Source organism: Convolutriloba macropyga, chromosome 12, assembly GCF_964194025.1.
Source record: "Convolutriloba macropyga chromosome 12, txConMacr16.3, whole genome shotgun sequence".
Taxonomy (NCBI): domain Eukaryota; kingdom Metazoa; phylum Xenacoelomorpha; order Acoela; family Convolutidae; genus Convolutriloba; species Convolutriloba macropyga.
In genome coordinates, this window is record NC_134479.1 from 19,637,047 (window position 1) to 19,657,820 (window position 20,774).

At 37.0% G+C, this 20,774-nt stretch overlaps 1 protein-coding gene across 3 annotated transcripts in view; it reads right to left on the reverse strand.

The window, feature by feature from the left end:
* Window positions 1–3,105: 3,105 nt before the first annotated feature.
* Window positions 3,106–20,774, reverse strand: part of LOC142350283 (uncharacterized) — a 42,638-nt gene continuing 24,969 nt past the window's right edge. For 2 of the 3 annotated variants that reach the window (XM_075402069.1, XM_075402070.1), the window contains 4 exons: window positions 16,112–16,333; window positions 9,645–9,756; window positions 9,218–9,304; window positions 3,106–3,350 (listed from right to left, as the gene is read on the reverse strand). In XM_075402069.1, coding sequence (XP_075258184.1) covers window positions 3,176–3,350; window positions 9,218–9,304; window positions 9,645–9,756; window positions 16,112–16,333 — 596 coding nt within the window. In that variant the 3' untranslated portion in view covers window positions 3,106–3,175. The remainder of the gene's footprint in view (window positions 3,351–9,217; window positions 9,305–9,644; window positions 9,757–16,111; window positions 16,334–20,774) is intronic. The other variant, XM_075402071.1, reaches the window with a different exon arrangement.

Sequence of the window (20,774 nt, forward strand, 5' to 3'; positions counted from 1 at the left end):
ACACATTGTTCATTTTTTTAAAAGTCCACTGATGTAGTTCACCCTAAAATTTCGCAAACCGTTGCTTTCTAATTTCTTCGAAAGGCCACAGAAAGAGCACAATTCGCCTTTAATCAGCACCAATCAATACAATAGGCACACTTTGAAAGCAAAATGAGATGAGAAGATCATTCACAAAATTTTCGGATCTCAATTTAAAGATTGAGGGACTGAAAGTGTTAAGTTATGAAAGGATGAAAATAAATAAACACGCTTTCTATTTACCTGTTAAATGGTGTCATTTTGTTACGGATTGTGAAAGTAGTCCCCCTGTAGAATGCGGCAAAGCATCGTCAAGAATTGTCCGTCTATAGTGTTTCTCAAAACAAGAGGAAGTTTTTTGTCTGGTTGTAGTTGTGTCTTTGATTATTGCTCTAGTTCAAACTAGAGGAGGTGAGCTCTTGAAAAATCAGAAAAAAAAGAAACGGGTGTTGTCTGCGGTCATGGTTTGGACCATTAGTCCATCTCATTCCGCCTCTTTTCAGCATTGCATCTTGTCAATTAAGCATTTAGCCGATAGGGGCGGAAATTCACGTTCACATGCATTGTGAATCGGTTTCCTACTTTTTCTATTGGCCGAGAAATCAACAGTATTAGCTCTGCTTATTTCAATAAAATGTTGTTTATTTTCCTTAGAAAAACAATTAAAAGGCGGACGCCTTTGAGTCTGTTTCATCATCTTGTAGGCGCCTGATGTCTTCCCATCCTGCTCTTTATATTTAGAACATAACCGACTAGATGTCTGAAGAATTGCTCTCGAACGACTGGCGGGAGCTCTAATCATCTACCGCCTGCTTCATTGGGGGGGGGGTTAATGCGAACCACTGACCAGAGTTTTTTGCCATCTCTTATACGACTCTCACATATCTAGAACGCTTATTGGAGAAAGGTCTGATCTGAAGGCAAAGTTGTCTAAGGTACAAGAGAGTATTATGAACAATATTTGCAATTCTAGCCAAAATTATTTAAATTAAATTCAGAGAAAACAAAAATGGACTGTAGGTTGGGTTTTGTTGATGAAAAAATTGAGAAACTCATTACAATATTTTTTTCAAAGAGATGTCTCAAAAGTTGATGAAAAGTTTTTAGTTGTATCCCTATGAGTTAATGATCATTATTCTTAGCTGCGTTAAGCAACTCCACTTTTTGCATTATAAAACATAGTCGTAATTTTTGATTTCTCCCCTCCACACTCTGTTTATGTTTTCTTTTGAAAAAATCCACTGAAGTAGTTCAAACTAAAATTTCGAAAACCGTTTTTTTGTCATTTTCTCCGCAAGACCACCAAACAACACAGTTTGCTGTCAATCAGTACCTTGCAATATCATAGGCAATTTTTGAATGCAACATCCGATCTCAATTTAAAGATTGGGGGACTGAAAGTGTTATGTTATGAAAGGATGAGTATAAATATACACGCGTACTAATTACCAGTTAAATGGGGTCTAGTTGTTACGGATTGTGCAAATAGTCCCCCTTTAGAGTGCAGTGAGTAGTTGTCAAGAATTGACAGTTAAAATTTGTTCTCAAAACGAGAGGGAAATTTTTGTCTATTTGTTGTGTCTTTGATTATTGCTCTAGCTCAAATTAGAGAACATGAGCTCTTGAAAAATCTGAGAAGGAAGCGGAAACTGTTGTTGGCAATCATGGTTGGGAACAATAATAATGCTTCTCATCCCGCATTTTCCCATCAGTGCATCCTTCCAGTTAAGCATTTAGCCGATAGGGGCGGAAAACCACGTTCACGTTTATTGTGAACTGGTTTCCTGCTTTATCTTGATGGCCGAGAAATCAACAGTATTAGCTCCGCTCCACTCAAGAAATAATTGTTTGTTTTCGCTCGAAAAGAAGTTAAACAGACGACGCCTTTGAGTCTGTTTCATCATCTTGTAGGCGCCTGATGCCTTCCCCTTCTGCTGTTTAAATTTAGATCATAACGCACTAAACGTCTGAGGAATTGCTCTCGAACGACTAGTTGGAGCTCTAATCACTTGCAGCCTGCTTCAGTCGGGGGAAGGAAGGGAGGGCGAACCTAAATTGGACTAAGAAGTTCAATAGTGTGCTTCAAATAACCACATTGGAAGTTAACAAATACCACTACTGAGATTTGAAGTGAAAAACGGAACCAATTTTTTTGCACTTTTCATTCGACTTTTAGTATTAAATTGCCACCAATTGATTTCAGTTGCTTGAAATTGTGATTGCGAGAGAATTTTAGATCACGCGAAACGCAACAAGTCATGGGAATAAAAGTCACCCAAAAAATCAAAACGGTCCAGCAAAAAATTTGCAAAAAAGACACACATTTACAAAAATTGCCTCTCTACGAGAAGAATTATTAACCTGAGGCTTGTGACGGAATGTTGTGCTTACCCCTGGTCCAACTGCTTTGCTCTTAGTAGTTTCCTTGATTTGAAAATGTCATTTTAAGTGGGGAAAACTGAGCTGTCTTTGCGGCTCCCACGTAATTTCAGTTCTTGTTATATATTAAAAGTGGTCCTCATTGAACCAGGCCTAATCTGATGCTCGTTTATTTTTTACTTGTTAACTTGTTCGAGGGGTGCTAAGAGTTGTGATAGTTAACGCTTTAAACTATGCGGTTGATAATCCAGATTAATTATCCGTTTACTTCTAGCAAACCTAATACTACACTTAATTTTTGAAACGAATACCGGCAACTGAGGTTGAGGTGAGAGGAACCTTTATTGAAACCTTTACCGAATTTTCCTTCCATCAGATCCTGCCGGACCAAATAGCCTCGGAGAGCTAAAGTGCGAGCCTCTCGTGGGAACCATAAAACAATGAGCGGCCTCTGATCAGATCTTCGAGCGACTATATCTTCTTTGTTCGACTTCGTTTGTAGCCCACTTTTCTGTTGCGACTCTAGTACGACCCGTATTCCATTTGATCAGACCTTTGCCAAATTTCTTGAACATATCAAATGTCTTGAACATTTATTAGAGAAAGGTCTGATCTGAGGGCAAAGTTCTCTAAGGTACTTGAGAGTTGTATAAACAGTATATGCAGTTCTAGCCAAGAGTTTTCAAATTAACTTTGAAAACGGCATTAGGTTGGGTTTTATTAATTCAAAATTAATTGGGAAAATCATTACAATAATTGTTTTCAAAGAGATGTTTCAGAAATTTATGAATTGTCTTTCGTTGTATCCGTATGTGTTAATGAGCATTTCTCTTAGCTGGATTAACCAAGTCCACCGTCCACATAAGAATACATAGTCGTCCTTTTTGCTTCCACCCTTCAACACTTTGTTCATGTGTTTTTCTTGCAAAAGTCCACTGAAGTAATTCCACCTAAAATTTCGAAAACCGTTTGTTTTCAAATTTTTCGGGTAAAGCCACGAAAAAAGATTTTTGTTGTCAATCCATGGCAATCAATATCATAATAGGGAGCGTTAAACGCAACATGAGAAAACATCATGCAAAAAATATTGAAATATGGTTCTATTCTGTTTCTGACCCATTTTTCATATCCCCACATGAAATTATGTGATGTAATGCAGATTTATAGCATGTAAAAATAGCTCGCGCGCCTGGGGCGTAAAATTTATATCTCCATTTGGCAGAGGCCAAAAAATGTAGATCCAAAAATACTCACTTCTCTGAAAGTTTAATAATCAAAATTTAACCCTGTTAAAAGAAAAAAATCATTCAAAAGCAGGCAATAGAAAACAAACGAGAAAAAAAGAAAATAACAATTTTTGCATAGATTTGTTTTCTGATCAAGAAAGTAAAAACGGTTCTGGTTCAATTCTAAGCTTCAAGAACAAATTTAAAAATCAAGATTTAAAGACATTTATGAATCACAATTTGTGAAAGAAAGCTTACTGTGACCTTTCTTATTATAAACTGCTTTTTATCAATTTGTTCAGGGCAGGGATCATCTCCCAATAGTTTTCAGTTGGAAGGAAAAGCAACAAAATGCAAAAATACTCATGATACAGAAATACATGATTATAATCTGCTAATCCGGTTGTCGCCAAAAAACCGAGTGGCAAATTTTTTGATGGTCAATTTTAGAGGTCCTTGTCAGGTGTTTCTAGGTGCATAATAAGTAAGGTTCCTATATTATGGGTACCCATTCTAATATCTCCGCGCATGTTTTTTTTTTATTTTTTAACTTGAGACGATTGTTAAACTCCATTCACTTCACGTTTTTATGGCAACTTTCTTCACAATTTAAAAAAGGTTCAGAAACCTTCGGGCCAATTTTGGACGGAAAAATCCAGAAAAAGCAGCATCAGTTTTTAAGTATTTTAATTTCAATAAATATGATCAGCAGTCGAGTTCAAAATAGGAAAAAGCCTGTTTAAGTTTTTTTTTCAATTAGTGGAAAATCTGCTTCAAATGTTGCCCAAAAAAAATGCGCGTAATTCTGTTACAAATAAAATCTGGTCTCGTATGATTGCTATAAAATCAGTTTGCAGAGGGCATCAATTGATAAAAAAACACTCCTAGTCAACACCATAATTTTTGATACAATCATTTTGCACTTCTTCTCTTCAGACTTGAGTTGTTCCTTTGAGGTGGATCCAATGCACTAAAAGAGCTTAACAAATATTCTAAGCGTTTGAAAGATATCAGCTGGTCTTCATAAGGTTGCCATCCTTGCAATTAATTTTTGGTCTTCATAAAAAACTGATTATTTGTTTTATTGTCTGGTTCAGATGTGCATAGTAATGACATTTTTTCCATTGCTGAGGTGGTCGATAACATAATGCGGTGGTTTTATGGTGGCAGCAACAACTTCAAAATAATTTTTAAGTACTGCGTTATCGAATTTGATCGCCTTAATTTTGCTTTTCTCTTTTTATAACCCGAAGGGTGAAATTATTGTTGTGCTTCAAGATAAAGTTTTGGTGCTAAAAAACAATCGAGAATCAAAACGGAAGCGGGTGCGCAATTTCCACCAGTGTGGAAACAACTAGGGTTAGAAAACGTAGGCTAGATCCTGCTCCTTTGTGTTACTTCATCAGTTAAGCACACAAAAAAACTTTAATTGTTTTTTACTGCCGCAAGTTATTTACGAAGTTACTTTGTTTGACAAGTTCTGACATCAAGTCGCATTTTTCTCAGTCCTACACTTTGGTGCACGGGGGAAAACCTGAACAATTGTCAAATCTGACCCATTTTGAAGGTCTGATTGCAGCTTTCAACCTGAAAACAGTATTCGAAATGTTTAAAAATTTGAGAAAAATAACGCTTATATTAGAAAAATTTTAGGAAGCGTGAAACGGTTTGAAGTTTTTTAGACGTAAACCAAATTGGATGAATTGATCTTGAACGCGACGCAAACAGTTTAAAAGGAGCATAAGTTAAAAGATTTTTTAGGGTGCAAATACTTCTGGCTAGTTAAGGGGTCAAACCCCCAACCTCTGGAGTACGATTCCCGGTCATTAACATCTAAGCTACGGGATTTTTGTACTCATATATACGGCTCACAATCGATTTCTTACTGTCTGAAATTCGATGTCTTAATTTCTGAATGCACTCAATTCAAATCACTGAAAAAAACAAAAGGTCAAGCCCGATGAAATTACTTGAGAAAATTATTTGAAACAATAGTCTTCAAGAAAACTTTCGACAGAGGTTTAGCGTCAAAAAGTTACATTTTTTCAACAACTGCTTCAAACTTAGTAAAACCCTACCACAAACACACCAGAAAGATATTAGATCCGAAGTAGTTTTATGGAAATACTTTTCAATGGCTCATAACTAAAAAGAATTCTCATTATCTATATAAAACTCAACATTTGACAAGTTATGTAGAGTGTTAACCTTATCAGATCGTTAACTCAGTTATTTACTTTGTTGATATTGACCACATTGATAAATTTTGCGGGCAGTTGTTCTCTCATTAAAAAATTTTGATGTTTGATTGTTCTGCTCCGAAAACTTTTGTTGCCAAATGTTCTCATTCGTTCATAAAAATCCCATTTAATTCAAAAAATAGATTTCAACCTAATCCAAAAAAAAATCTGAGCACTGAAACTATTTTAATTGATAAGCCCCAGTTCTCATTGTATAATTTTTTCAATGTATCAGTTTTTATTTCTCCTTGCTCTCATAAAACTGAATACGGGAGCCATAATGGCTGAAGACGAGTAGTGTAGTTAACATGGGTCAAAAAAGCCCAGAAAATTTTGGATTTTGCATCGAAGGCCGTAAAAGTGGCCATCTTCACTTGCAAAGTTGATTAACTCAGGAGACATTGTTTATAACCTACGAATTCCTACAAATTATTTCGTATTAAAGGAGAACTGATCTGAACATAGTGCCAGAAAACTGCATTCCAATCATGCACCTCTCGTTCCGGGCCCTACTCCTAGAAAAAATTCGGATTTTGCCTTGATCATGACCCCCCAAGGCGGCGGCGAGTTTTTTAAAACTTGAATTCAGCTTAGTTAGTTGTATCATATTTTAGTTATAACAAGGCGGCTCGGTAATGTGCGATGGCACATAAGGTTCCGACCCCGCCCATCCACAATTTTGGCATAATTGTCTACCAAATGAGGAACAGATAGAAAAACCCAAAAATTATTTTTTGCGAATCCCAGAAAAGCCCAAGTCTTTTTCAAAAAATTCTGTATGAACGATAATATAGCCTCCAAAGCAAATAACTCAGTGGAGTAAAAATTGATGCATTAGATTGCTGTAATATGTCAACATTAAGAAAGCGAGTCAAGACGAACAGCAAAATCAAACAACAACAACAGCAAACATTAATTACATCAAAAAATTTATGTCCCTCTTAAAAACTAAATTTAATAACAAAGTCCACATACCGTCAGATAAACATAAAACTAAACAAAAAAAACTTATAAATCACCAGAAAACATATGCGACCAGTCCATAAAAAGGTTTGGTAACAATTATACAAAAAAGAAAAAAACAGTAAAGTAAAAAAATTAACTTATTTTTTTGAAACAGTTAACTTCAAAGTAATAAATACCATTAGGAATCAATTAATATTACCACAAATTTACGATTACCACTGCTTCTATAGAAGGGCATTAGGACCTGTCCTTATTCATTTTTTAAAGCGGCTAAACAGAACAACAAAGAACAAACAAAATTTCAATTGAAACTTGCCAGAAAACGCTGTCAAAACCGTCATGCCAAATTTTGGCACTCAAAATATATTTGATTGCGCCTTCTTCAAACAGCTATAATGTAGTACGTGTTCATTCATTAGTAAGACTAGGTAACGAGTAGACAAAAAAGCGAAGTGCTAAAGTATGTAAAACTTTTAATTTTTTTTTCGAAACGAAATTACATTCAATGTCATGAAAGGCATTAGTTACAAAAAGAGCTATTTAAATAAGGTCGTTTTTTAATGAAAAGGAAGCCCTCGAGACCTGTAATTATCCAGAATATTTCTTGCATCTACAAAAAGAATGTCAAATATGACAAAAATCAAATTAATTTACTTTTTTTGTGAAAAACCGGTGTCGAAGCCAATAAGGTCATAACAAATTCTTTTAAAAAAAGATTTTGGGACACCAATCCCTTTTATTCCCTTGACACCCATAATGTCATATTTGACCTGTAATTAACTAACGAGATTAGGTAACAAAAAGAAACATGAAAAGAACAAAATTGAGAAGTTAAAAAGTTTTTTTTTTAAATTTTGGAAAACGATTGTTTTCAAAGTCATGAAAGCCATCAGCTATCTACTAGTATCAGATTATCGGTTTTTCTATTCTTCCATGAAAAGTCAATGAAAGCTATCACTATACAGGAAATTTCATATGACCGAAACGACAAAGTATAAATGACAGTTAGAGACAAAATTAAAAAAATCAATTGATTTCTTCAAGAAAGAGGCGTCGAGGCCGTTAAAACGATGATGTATATCTTTCAGGATTTTGATATGTTCAATTGTGCTTCATTCTGAATGCTAATAAGGTGACATGAGAGCTGTCAATAATGTGATAATCTGACAAAATTAGAAAACGTGAAAAACTGGCAAATATCAAAACAAACAAAAATCTGAAATCTTGTAGTATCAAAGCCAGAAAACAATAACTTCAGGCTTAAAACTGCAACCGAGAATAAATGTTAAATCAGTAGAAAGAAGAAGCAGTCTTTGTTTGCTGACACTAAGCTGGAAGTTGAACAAATTAAGAAAAAAATAGAGGAAAAGTTAATTAAGCCATTATTTATTGAAAAGTCAATTATTTTTTAAAAAAAAACGACCATAAAATTTCAATTAAAAAACTAAGTGCATCAGCTTGGAGCTGCTTAGCAAGCGAATTGGTTGGATCTATCACTCCTGAGCTTTGATTTGGTATGTTCTGTTCTTTATTATTAAAAAAATCTTTTTTTAAAAAAAAAAAGATCGACTGATTACAACCCGATTTTTTTTGGATTGTAACAGTCCAAGAATGGCCCAAAACTAGCCCTGCTAAAACTTATTGTCCGTTAGAAACAATTGATTTTTCGAATGTTGTAGATATAGATAATTTGTTAGTTGAAAACTCAAAATAAATTCTGCATTTTTGATAATCAACGAGTAAAGTTAGCAAAAAACGGCAAAGTTTTAACTACAGTGCACTCTCAGCGGACTCTGAAGTAGAAATAGCCCCCCTCTGAGTCTACAAAGATTGTATGTGTGTTGTTTGGAGGTGTACTGTCGGCAAATTTAATCAAAGTGGACTAAATTAGCTTATTTCGTGCTGTTTTTGATGAAAAAGGCTAAATTTTGAAATGTTTATCCATATTTTTTGACCAAAAATTTAAATCAAAACAATCAACAATGCTTTTTCGTCTTCAAAAATAAAATCAACGACACTATTCTTAAAAATTATAACAAATTTTGGCAAAATAGACTAAAATTTACGCAAAAATTCCGGAAAATGTGAATAAAAACAACGTGAATTCACTCTTCTTTTCTCAGAAGTTTAAACCTCGATAACTCCCTGTAGAAAACGAAAATTAAAAAAATCTTTTTAATTCCATATTCTACGCTGGACGAGCTTTCTAATGATACCAGTCTCAACTCAATACGATGAATATATTTAGCGGCGAAAATTCACGGAACAAAAAAAAACCCATTTGAGTATATAGTTCCTCCCCCCTCAAGAGGGTCGGAACAACTAGTTAATAACATTAACAATCAATACTCTTGAAGAAAAAGTAATAAAAGATCAGCAACTTGCCTGTATTGGGCAGTGACGGGTACCACTTCAATGGCATGATGAAGGGATAAATTGGGGAACTCTTTCGCATATTCATTCAATTGACTTCTAAAATACAAATTGAAAATAAAAGAAAACTGAAATTCAACAGCTCATTTTTTTCAAAATTTAACCCTATCAGCTCATTTCAGCGTACTCAACGCATAAAGGATATTAAAAGCCTTCTTATGTCAGAGCGCACATTTCAGGCGAATCGTATACGCTAAAATTGTTTTTAATGAACACACTTACAAACCTGTGTGGTTAAAAATCCATTCAATTGAATCAATTTCATGACTGCCCATTGTTCAGAAATTTGGTTTCACGCGTATTTTAATTTCAGTCTCTGAATCAGCGCAGAATTTCTTTCAATATAGGTCACGGTGAAGGTTACTGAGTTAGAGAGAACCTGTATATGATGTCATCTTCTGTTCTGTTGCAGCAGACAAGAATGATCTCGTTTCCCATTGGAAGAAATCTATCAATCAAACCCATCATTGCACTCACACCACTTCCGCCAACTGTAAGCAAACGTAAACTCATCAGCAGTACACGCGGATCGGGTTTTTACAGATAATAATGTATCATTTTTTGCAAACTGCGGTGAAAAATTGAAATTTTAAAGAATGGCTGTAAATTTAGTGTTGTAACTTTAATTTTTCACCGCAATTCTTACAGCAGTCACAGCATTCACATCATTTCCTATATTTTAAAGCAATTTTAGCGTTCCAGTTCATAATACATGGAGCAACGATAGACTGCCCTGAAAACAGATGACAAAAATGATCATCCCTGCAAAAAATTACACATAAATTTTTGAAATTTTCACAGTTACCGTAGGGCAAAATGAAGAATAACCCAGGTTAAAGTCAAAGACCCAAACGACCTGTGATCATTCAAAATTTCCAATCGCTGCTTTGAGAAAAATCCATTGCATATCCCAATATTTACGAGAGGTTTTCTGTTGGGTTATGCACTTTCGCAAGCGGAATAAAAAGCGTTTTTAACTAAGTAAAAGAATTAATTTCTCAAAAATGAGAGAATAACAAAATGATACTTTACAGTAGAATTTAGAGATTTACAGGAGAGATCTGATTATTAGATCAAGATGGTGATTTGAATTTGGGGATGAAAAAGGACTCAAAAATCAGCTGTATATATAACCATTATCAGTGTGAAAAAGTCAAGATACAAAACTAATCTTAGCACCGTGATTTATAGTGGGGGTCGCAAGGGTTACGCAATATGGTTTGCTTCTGCAAATCAGTCGCAATGGGCACCATAAATGGAATGCATTTGCACTTTTCTAAGAATTCATTCACACTTCCGGAGATATCATCATCATTTAATACATGCTGGGAAGATTTTACATCAATTAATCTAACTCTAATAATAGTTATCTAGATTCACCAATTTGAACCGAATATTGATTCTAAGCACCATTTCTTGACTATTCATTTATATTTCTTTGATCGAAGTCATATTGCTTGTCTTTCTAATCTGGTAAGTCAAACTTTCTTTCTAATTCTCACTAAGTTTAAGACTATAGTTTGATCAATATTCTAACACCCCCACTCAGACTTGAGCTGATTGCGTAGAGTCTGTTCCCATCAAAACTGCTCTGAATGTTTCCACTTTCGAAACGGGTAAGGACTTTGTGAAGATGTCCGCTGCCATTTTGTCTGTAGGGACGTAATGAATTGAAATAGTCCCATCCTGCGTCTTGTCCCGGATGACGTGAAACTTTTTTTCGATGTGCTTGTTCCTTTTGTGCATGACTGGGTTTTGGCAGAGTCTGATAAAACTTTGGTTGTCTTCTCCAATTGCTATTGGACGTTTCTGCTGGATGCCAAAATCCTCTAGAAGTTGTTTCAGGTAGAGTGCTTCCTGAACTGCTGCTGCCATGCAACTGTGGCAGCAGCAGCAGAAAAAAGAGCAACTGTGGCCTGCTTCTTGACACCCCAGCTGAGTGCTGCGCCACGTCTGTTGAGCTTGATGTAATAGCCCGTTGTTGATTTTCTGTCGTTCACGTCTCCAGAACAGTCTGCATCACTTTCGCCCACTAAATCACAACTAGCCTCTTTTGTATAAGTAAGTTTTAAACCTTTTGAACCTTGAAGATATCACAGAAGTCGTTTTCCGCACATCCAGTGTTGATTGGTAGGTGCATTCATGTGTCTGGACAGAATGTTGACTGTGAACATGATGTCTGGCCTCGTCTGTTTTGCCAGATAGAGAAGTGATCCAACCAAGCTTCTGTAGATCCTCTGGTCCACTTCTTCGTCTGCGTTCTGTGCTGTCTGAAGTTTCAAATTCAAATCAGCTGGAGTACTTGAGGGTTTGCATTGATCCATTTGAAACCGCTCATGCATTGTTTCTATGTAGGGTTCTCGGTCGACTGTGACTTTGCCCTCTTCTCGTCTGATTCTAAGACCCGGAAACCAGTGTAGTCTCCCTCTGTCTTCCATGTGAAAGGTTGCTTCTAGTGCCCTCTTGACATCAGAGACCACTGTCATACTTCTTGATGCTACTATGATGTCGTCAACCCAGACCAAGGCGAAGGTGTGATCCTCTGCCTCTGATCTTGCGAACAAGCAGTGATCGTTCCTGCTTCTGGTGAACCCCTGTCTCAGTAAGAAGTTTGCCAGCTCTTCGTACCAGTTGTTAGCAGCCTGTTTCAAACCATAAATTGATTTATTTAGTCGACATACCAACTTCTCCCCATCTGATCCGCGTTTTACAAACTCCTGTTGTAAAACGCTGTTCCAGATACACTTCTTCCTCGATTGGTGAGTGCAGGAAAGCAGTCTTGACATCAAATTGGTGCATCACATGGCCCTGCTTCGCTGATAGCTGAAGTAGAATCCTGAATATCTCTGGCTTGCAGGTAGGCGCAAAAGTCTCAAAGTAGTCCAGTGCTTCCACTTGTTTGAATCCTTTCGCCACATAGAGCGCTTTGTATTTGTCCACTTGACCACTGGGTCCCAATTTCACTTTGTAGACCCATTTGCCCCGTATGACGTCTCTGTCTGTGGGTGGTGTCACTAGGTTCCAAGTCTCGTTGTCTTGGAGTGCCTTGACCTCGTCCTTCATTGCCCGGTGTCACTGGTCCCAATCGTCACCTTGCTTGGCTTCGTAGACTGTTTTGGGTTCCACATAGTCGCCCTCAGTCACAACAAGATGGGTCCTGACTTCTCCAAAAAATTGCGGAACATTCCTTGCTCGTGTCCGTCGTCTGGGCTCTGCTCTGTCCGCGTGTTCCAGTGCATCTTCATTGAAGCCAACTGTCTCTAACTGTGAGAAGTCTTCTGTGTCACTGTCTTCCAGTGACTCTGAGTCTCTGTGACTCCCTCTTGTTGCAGTAGATCCTTCATCTAGTGCTGTTTCTCCAACATCCGAGGCCTCTTGTCTCAGCGTTGTTTCTTGAGTATTCAGGCTCCCTGCGTCATGCCACTCCTCCTTTATTGCAGCAGATGTGTCCTGTCGTTCTCTGTTGTAATCGTCTTGATGACCATCATCTGGGTGCCAGATTCCCTGTTCCGACCCATCATCTAGTAGGTCAGCCGTTTTTTTGTTGTCAGGGATTGAGCCCACTTCAGACTCCTTGATGATCACATCTCGAACTGCCATCACCTTGCGTGTGTTGGATATGTACACCAGGTATCCGTTTTCTCCTTCAGTGTAACCCACAAACTTTCCTTCCAGTGCCTTGGGTTCAAGTTTGCTGACTTCTCTGTCTCTCTTCCTCATGAAGACTGTGCAACCAAAAATACATAATTTACTAATTGGAAGCTTAGGTTTTATACCTCTCATCAGCTCTGCTGGGCATTTTTCATCTCCTCGTCTCACAACCAAGTTTCTGATCCTTGCTGCGTGAAGAATTGCTGCTCCCCACATCATCTTGGGAAGTCCTTTGTCAATGAGCAAACATCTTGCCATCTCCAGCAGTGTCCTGTTGCACCTCTCAGCTAACCCATTCTGTTGTGGCGTCTCTGGTATGGTCTTCTCCTGTAGAATGCCTGCATCTAAGCAGTACGTCTTGAACTGCTCTGAGAGAAACTCCTTTGCATTGTCTTGTCTCAGCTTCTTGGGCGTCCCCACACTGAGAACAAACTTCTTCAGGCTGACCAGTGCTTCACTCTTTGCCTTAAGCAAGTCCACAAACACAAACTTCGTTTACTGGTCTGCAAACACAATGCAGAACCGGAACCCTGACAGTGACTCTACTCCGAAAGGTCCCATCACGTCTGTGAACACCCTCTCCAGCTTCTCTTCTGCTTGGGTCGCTGCCACTCTTGGTACTGGAGTCTTTGTGATCTTGGCCAATGCACACACATTGCATACATCATCGAGTTCCCCCACTGTCTCTGGTGCATTCCTGACCACATCCGCTTGATTCAAATGACCCAACCGTCTGTGCCACTTCCTTGCACTGTCAAGTTTAACGCTGTTGGAACTCATCTTGAATTCTAGAACGCTGCAGGGTAAGTAAAACAAATTATTTTCTTGTGTTACTTTTACCCAAGTTCCCTTCTGGAGTTTCATGCAGCTGTTTCCTCTCTCGAAAGTGAAGCTATGTCCCCACTCCGTGCATCTTGAGACTGATAGGAGGTTTGAGGAATAGTCCGGCACACACAGATTATTTTTGAGTTCGCATTGGAATTCCCCTTTGTTTGAGGGTATGCTGATCCTCACACAGCCTCTGCCCACCACTCTGGAAGCCTCTCAGTTGGGATTTCTGACCACTGATTGAATGGGCACAAAGTCCAGGAATGCATCGATGTTCGTCATTATGTGATCTGTACAACCACTGTCCACTAGCATGCCTGCTGTCTTCCACTGGGTAAGAGCTGCCCAGCATTCCTCGTCTGGTGTAGCCAATGTTGGCCCATTGCCACTGACTCATGTTTGCCTCTATCTCTTTGTCTCTTGCATGCCCTGTCTAGGTGACCCTTCTCACCACACTTGCTGCATTGTGCTGTCTCCTTCATCCTGCAGTTCTTGGCAAAGGGCCCAGAGATCCCACACACAAAGCAGTTTCCTTTCTTGGGTCCCTTCTTGAAGTCACGCTTCACTGCCAGTGCCACTGAACCACTTTGTCCCTTGTGTCTCTGCACCGTGCTCTCATGAAATTTCTGCAGCCTTTTCCTCAACTCTGTGAAGTTCGTTGGCGGGTTGAAGCTTTCCTGTATAACAAAACTTTCATACCTCATTGGCAGACCATTGAGGACCAAGGCGTTGAAGAGGGTCTCTGAGACTGCTTCCCCTGCTTCTTGTAGCCTTGTTAGCAACTCCTGTCCTCTGATTAAGAAGCTGTCCAAATCCTCAGAATCCTCGAGTTGCAGTCGAGCAAGCTGTGCCACTAAGGTCACCACTGTCGGCGTCTCCACACTCTGAAATCTCTCTTGCAAAAGCTTCCAAGCCTTTGCTCCATCTCCAATGCCATCATCTCCCACACAGTCATGTCTCATCAGCATGAGGGTTGTTGCATCTAGAGTCAATGCCAGATGGCACCACACATTGTTCCGTTTCTCCTTGATGTCTGCAACTTCCTTCTCATATGCATCCCTCAGCACCTTGTGGTTCTTCTTCTCATCATTGGTTGCCCCATTGGCCAGTGGCGCAGGCTCATTGGGTTGCTCCTCTGTCCCCAGTAGTGATTTGTAGAGTCCCTTTGTCTGCATCATCGCCACAAATCTTTTGCTCCAGATTGGAAAGTCCTGTGCCTTTTCTGTAGGTCAACAGCTTCACTGTCTGTTGATCCATTGGAGTTTGAGCAGGCAAAACAGTTGTGAAAAGAAAAGGTACTAAGCAGAAAAGGATTATGACTGTCAACAACAAATTAGTTTTGTTTTCGAAAATACTTTTATGACTTAGAAAATTGCTGGGTTCATAACCTGTTGGGTTATGGACTTTCGCAAGCGGAATAAAAAGCGTTTTTAACTAATTAAAAGAATTAATTTCTCAAAAATGAGAGAATAACAAAATGATATTTTACAGTAGAATTTAGTGATTTACAGGAGAGATCTGATTATTAGATCAGGATGGTGATTTGAATTTGGGGATGAAAAAGGACTCAAAAATCAGCTGTATATACCCATTATCAGTTTGAAAAAGTCAAGATACAAAACTAATCTTAGCACCGTGATTTATAGTGTGGGTCGCAAGGGTTACCCAATATGGTTTGCTTCTGCAAATCAGTCGCATTGGGCACCGTAAATGGAATGCGTTTGCTCTTTTCTAAGAATTCATTCACCGTTCCGGAGATATCATCATCATTTAATACATGCTGGGAAGATTTTACATGAATTAATCTAACTCTAATAATAGTTATCTAGATTCTCCAATTTGAACCGAATATTGATTCTAAGCACCATTTCTTGACGATTCATTTATACAATTTCTTTGATCAAAGTCATATTGCTTGTCTTTCTAATCTGGTAAGTCAAACTTTCTTTCTAATTCTCACTAAGTTTAAGACTATAGTTTGATCGATATTCTAACATTTTCCACAGCAAATTTTTGTGAACGGCTTGGTTTTAGACTTCCCCTGTCTGATCATATCATTGTACAGATTTTGCCCTCCGATCAGATCAAAACTCCTCACGATGATCTAATCTGAGATCTTTTTGATTATGAACTCAACTGTATCCTTAGACATGTCACAATACGTCATAAATGATAAATGATTGTAATGTTAATGTTCAAAAAAGCAAAACCTATAGTCTGTCTGCTTGTGTCATTGAATAATTTGTTCTCATTTTTGCTTTATATTGCATCTTTGTTTCTTCACAGCCTTTGATGTGATTGTCAAAAAACTTAGTAATGGTCAGCCGGCGCAAAGGTGAAGTCAGTCACTCAATTGGGTCATCTCACCTATCATTAGAAGTCGCCTGAAGTAGCACCTGCGACCTTTGACCTCTACAAGATTCCTGCCCAGGTGGTCCATATGTGACACTGGCCCGTAACTCTTCACCATCTCACCTCTCTTCAGTCTGTCCAGCAACTGGGTGAACTGGCCTCCCTCTGGGTTGATGGATGACTTCTGGTAGATCTTGATTGCGAAGATCAAATCACGTTTGTCCTCTCCAACTCTAACTAACGAGACATCAAACAGACTGATCAAAACAAGCAGATCCGGAAAAGTTGAACGGGACACAGCAAGCTTAAGCGGAAGACGAACAAAGCTTCATTAGAGAACCACTAAATTAAGTTAAAGTTTCGTGGGTATTTGTGTTGAGTATTTTTCAATAATAAGTTATTGTTTAGAAAGCGTCATGGAGTAGAGTATGTGATCTATCTTGACCTTTTCCGTTTGTGCCCCCCCCCCCAGGTTAGTGGGCAGCTTAGTGGGTGCATATTATTTGCACACCCGATGCACGTGTTATATTTTTACATAATGATTTACTATGTAATGGCACGTGCTCTGTGACTGGGGGCGCATAACGTACTGGGGGGCACAAAGTAAAAAGATCCATCTATCTTTACAAAACAAACAAGGCGGCTCGTTAATGTGCGTTCGCACATTATGTTCCGACCCGCGCTGATCTACATTTTTGAATTAACTGTCTTTTGATTTACATTTTTGACAACGCGATAATCAAAAGTAGATGAATTCAAAAAAACCGTTACACAACCAAAATAATAATTGAATTAAATGATGCCATGGCTCATTACAACGATATCTGCATTGAAAAGACTACGAGAAAAAAAAGAAAAAAAACAACAACTACAAAAAAGCAAAAACAAAAGTTTCACGTCAAAAATTCAATAACTAATTTTAAAAGCACCTAGTAAAACGTCACATTATAATTAGACAAAATCCTAACTACACGAATTTAATTTTCCTAACTACACAGCAGACAGGATTTTTTCTTAATGAGACTAGGTAACATTTCTTCAAAAAAAATAATTGGTCGAAATTCAAAAATCAATCCACATTTTTTTAAACCGAATAATTTGAAGTCTCAAAAATCAATAGCTTTCAACGAATTAATTCTAAAAAAATTTTCTAAAGAGTCATAATGAAACCAATAGGACCTGTGTTTGGTTAGACTAAGCCATAGGAACCGACTATAGATGCAGAAAAATTAAAAACATTGCGGAAACACAAATTAGTGAAGCCATTAAAATCATTAGCTATTATCTGAATAATATGGATTTTTATTTCAATTTCCATTTATACTAATTCAGTTCAACTAAATATATAATGAATAAATAAATAAGTTCAATTTGGCCACTTTTGAAAATCATTGGGATTTGTTATTACGCGATTGTGCTAAAGGAAGAGAAAAAGAAACACAAATACACCACTCACATAACTTTTTATGAAAACACATGATCCAACAAACAAAACCTTAGTTACGTCATAATATCAGTAAACCTGTTAATTTTTAAAATACATGGGACCTCTCAATGTTGAGAACACGTTACCAGTTAATAAAAACAACAACAAAAACTGAAAAAAATTGAAATTTCCTTAAAATCTCAAAAAGTATAATATTAAAAACTCGAAGACTAATCGCTATAAACAGTCTTCTTCGGGTAACATTATTCAATCAATCCTCACTTAAAAACTTATGAGACCGGTCAGCTTTAACCGCTACCTAAAGAATAAAAAACAGGCTAACATAGCAGCAAATTAAAAAAAATAATGAGCGAGGAAAGTGTCGAAGCCATTAAAAAATGAACTTTTCAGTTAAAGTTTTTCCAATTTCAATTAAATTTTAACAGCAATGGAATTCTTTGTTTTAACATTTTGACTGCAATAAATCAACAAACATGAACAAATACATTAAAAAACGACATTTTTTTGAGAAAATCCGTAGTAACAACGCCACTAAATTAAATAGCCTTCAACGGGAGCTAAAAAATACGCTAAGTTATGATTCGGTGAGACAACAAGATGGGATGTTTGGCATTCGTAACTCATCAATAAAACATTACAAAAAATTATTGACTATGAAAACAACAAAAAAAACAGGCAAAATCCAAAAAATTAGTAGAAAAATGCTCGAGGAGTTTCGAAGCCCTTTAAACTATAAGCTTTTCTCTGAAAAATTTTTGTATAATCCATTGAACGTTGTAATCTCTAAGCCCATGGAACTATCAATATTAGGATAATGTGTTAAGATTCCAAAAGGAACCAGAAGTAAGAAAAAGAGATCAAAAAATTTTTAAAAAGTTATGAAAACTTGTGCATCGAAATCATAACACCAATACCTAGAACATAAAACCGATAACTAGATTATTTGGGTTGAATTACAAAAAATGTCCTGTGATTACTGAGACTGACCTACAGTTCACGAACTAAGGGTTAAGATTGTTTAATGTTAAAAATTTCTCGGAAAATCACTTTTAAAGTCTTAACAGACATTAAATCCAATAGCTTTCAACGGAAGCCAATAAATACGCTTAGTTGTGCGTCGATTGGACAAAAAAAATAACTTGTATGAATAGGTAATCGATAAGACATCACAATAAGTCTTATGACTATGGAAACAACAACAAATACCGGCGAAAAGAAAAAAATTCAGTGGCAAAGTGCGCGAAGAAAGTGTCGAAGCCATTTAAACCATAAATTTTTCTCTGAAAACTCTGTCCAAGATCCGTTGAAAAATTTTTCTAAGCCAATGGGAGATATTAATATCAGGAGAATTTGATAAGATTTCAAGAGGGACCAATAAAACGAAAAAATCCGAATTTTTTTTAAGTTTCGAAATTTTGTATCATTGAAGTCATATAACAAATAATAACAAAATAAAATCGCTAACCAGATTAATTTTGGTTGCAGTAGCAAATATGGTGGTTGTGTCATTACTGAAGTTGACCTAAATTTCACGAAAATAATTTATGATTGGTTAATGATAAAAAAATTTCTCGAAAAACCATTTTTAAAGACTTAACAGCCATTAGCTGTCCACTCAAAGCTCTAGATAGGTTCTCTTAATGCTCATCATGAAACCTATTGCACTTTTAGGCAACGCGTTTAAGCCATAGGACTCCGAAAATTCAGTAAAACCTCAAAAAAAATCAAAATTTCAATCAAAATTCAGAGTCGTAGCCAAAAAAAATACGAGCGATTCTTTAAAAACGAATTTTTTGTTCACTGGGCGTCATTAGACTGTGAAATAGGTTTATCATTAACGGAACCTTGAATGAAAAGTGACTAGTCTCTATCTGACATAAGAAAACGGAAAAAAAGTTTTTTTAAAAAAAAAGCTCTCAAATAGAATTCGATAATTTTTTTTGATTGTGAACTTCCCTATGAGACCAGAAATAGTCTTTTTTATCGCTTTCCGTCTGTTAGGAACTCAATATTGAATCTTTCGGTGGCTTGAAATGTAATTTTGAATCAAACTTTTATTTAAAAATTATCTTAATTTGAAGAATTAGACTAAATTACACATAAATTACACTAAAAATAAACAAAATATCACATGTTCACACAAAACTTCAATCCTCGACAACTCCTCGAAAAAAAAGAAATTCGAAAAAATCTTTATAATTTCGAATTCTACGCTGGACGAGCTTTTTAATGATACCACTCACAATTCTCTACGATGAATATATCGATCGGCAAAAATTGACTGAACATAAAAATACCCATTTGAGTATATAGTTTCTCCCCCCACAAGTGGGGTCGGAACAATTACTGAACAACAGCACATTGCCCAGCTGGAGATGCCAGACAGAAGTGATCTTTGATCAGACCCATGTTGAGACACGTTGTGTTTCCAGGCCGAAAATAGCAGTGTCTGGAAACCGCTTCGAGCGCACTAAAGTCTAGACAATGCACTTGTCAGATTTTGTACAACTGTCTGATTTTGGTCTAATCAGAGGTCACCTCCCTCTAGGTTGGTCTGTTCAGAAGTCATTTCCGGCTAAAACCTCACCCGGGTTGACCACCAAAAAAGAAACTTCCCAACCATAAAACGCCATATATGGATTTTACGGAAACTTACTAAACATACATTGATCATAAAAACTTTTGAGTTTGGTTGACAAACAGTCCAAAGGGCCACATGCAGTTCCGAATCAACTATTCTGCGCATGAAATTTCAAGTTTCTGTACTTTACTTTTATGGTGCCGTACTTACCATAAAGCGCCATAAAAAAATTATGGACCGTTTTATGGTTACAAATTTTTCATTAAAAATGCTCTAATATGAAAGGCCCTTTTTTTGGGTATTTTTCAAATCAATTCGAAAACCCAGTTTTGGATTCATTAAACCTCAAAAAATATGAAGTTCACTTCTATAATAACTTACTTCACATAAAAAAACTTTTATGGACCGTTTTATGGTTACCAATTTTCAATTAAATCTGGTGAGCAATTCATTTGCAATCTTGGTGGGCTATTACAAAACATTTCAATTTATTTAGCAAAAGTCAAACTAATTAGGAGCAAACTGAGTTTGAGCAGAACTTAGTGTGGCCAGAATTAGACATTGCAATTTGACCTTCACTAATTATATTTCACATGACGGAAGCGCATCTGGTTGTTTTATGAAAAATACCGTGAAGCCAATCATGCTGA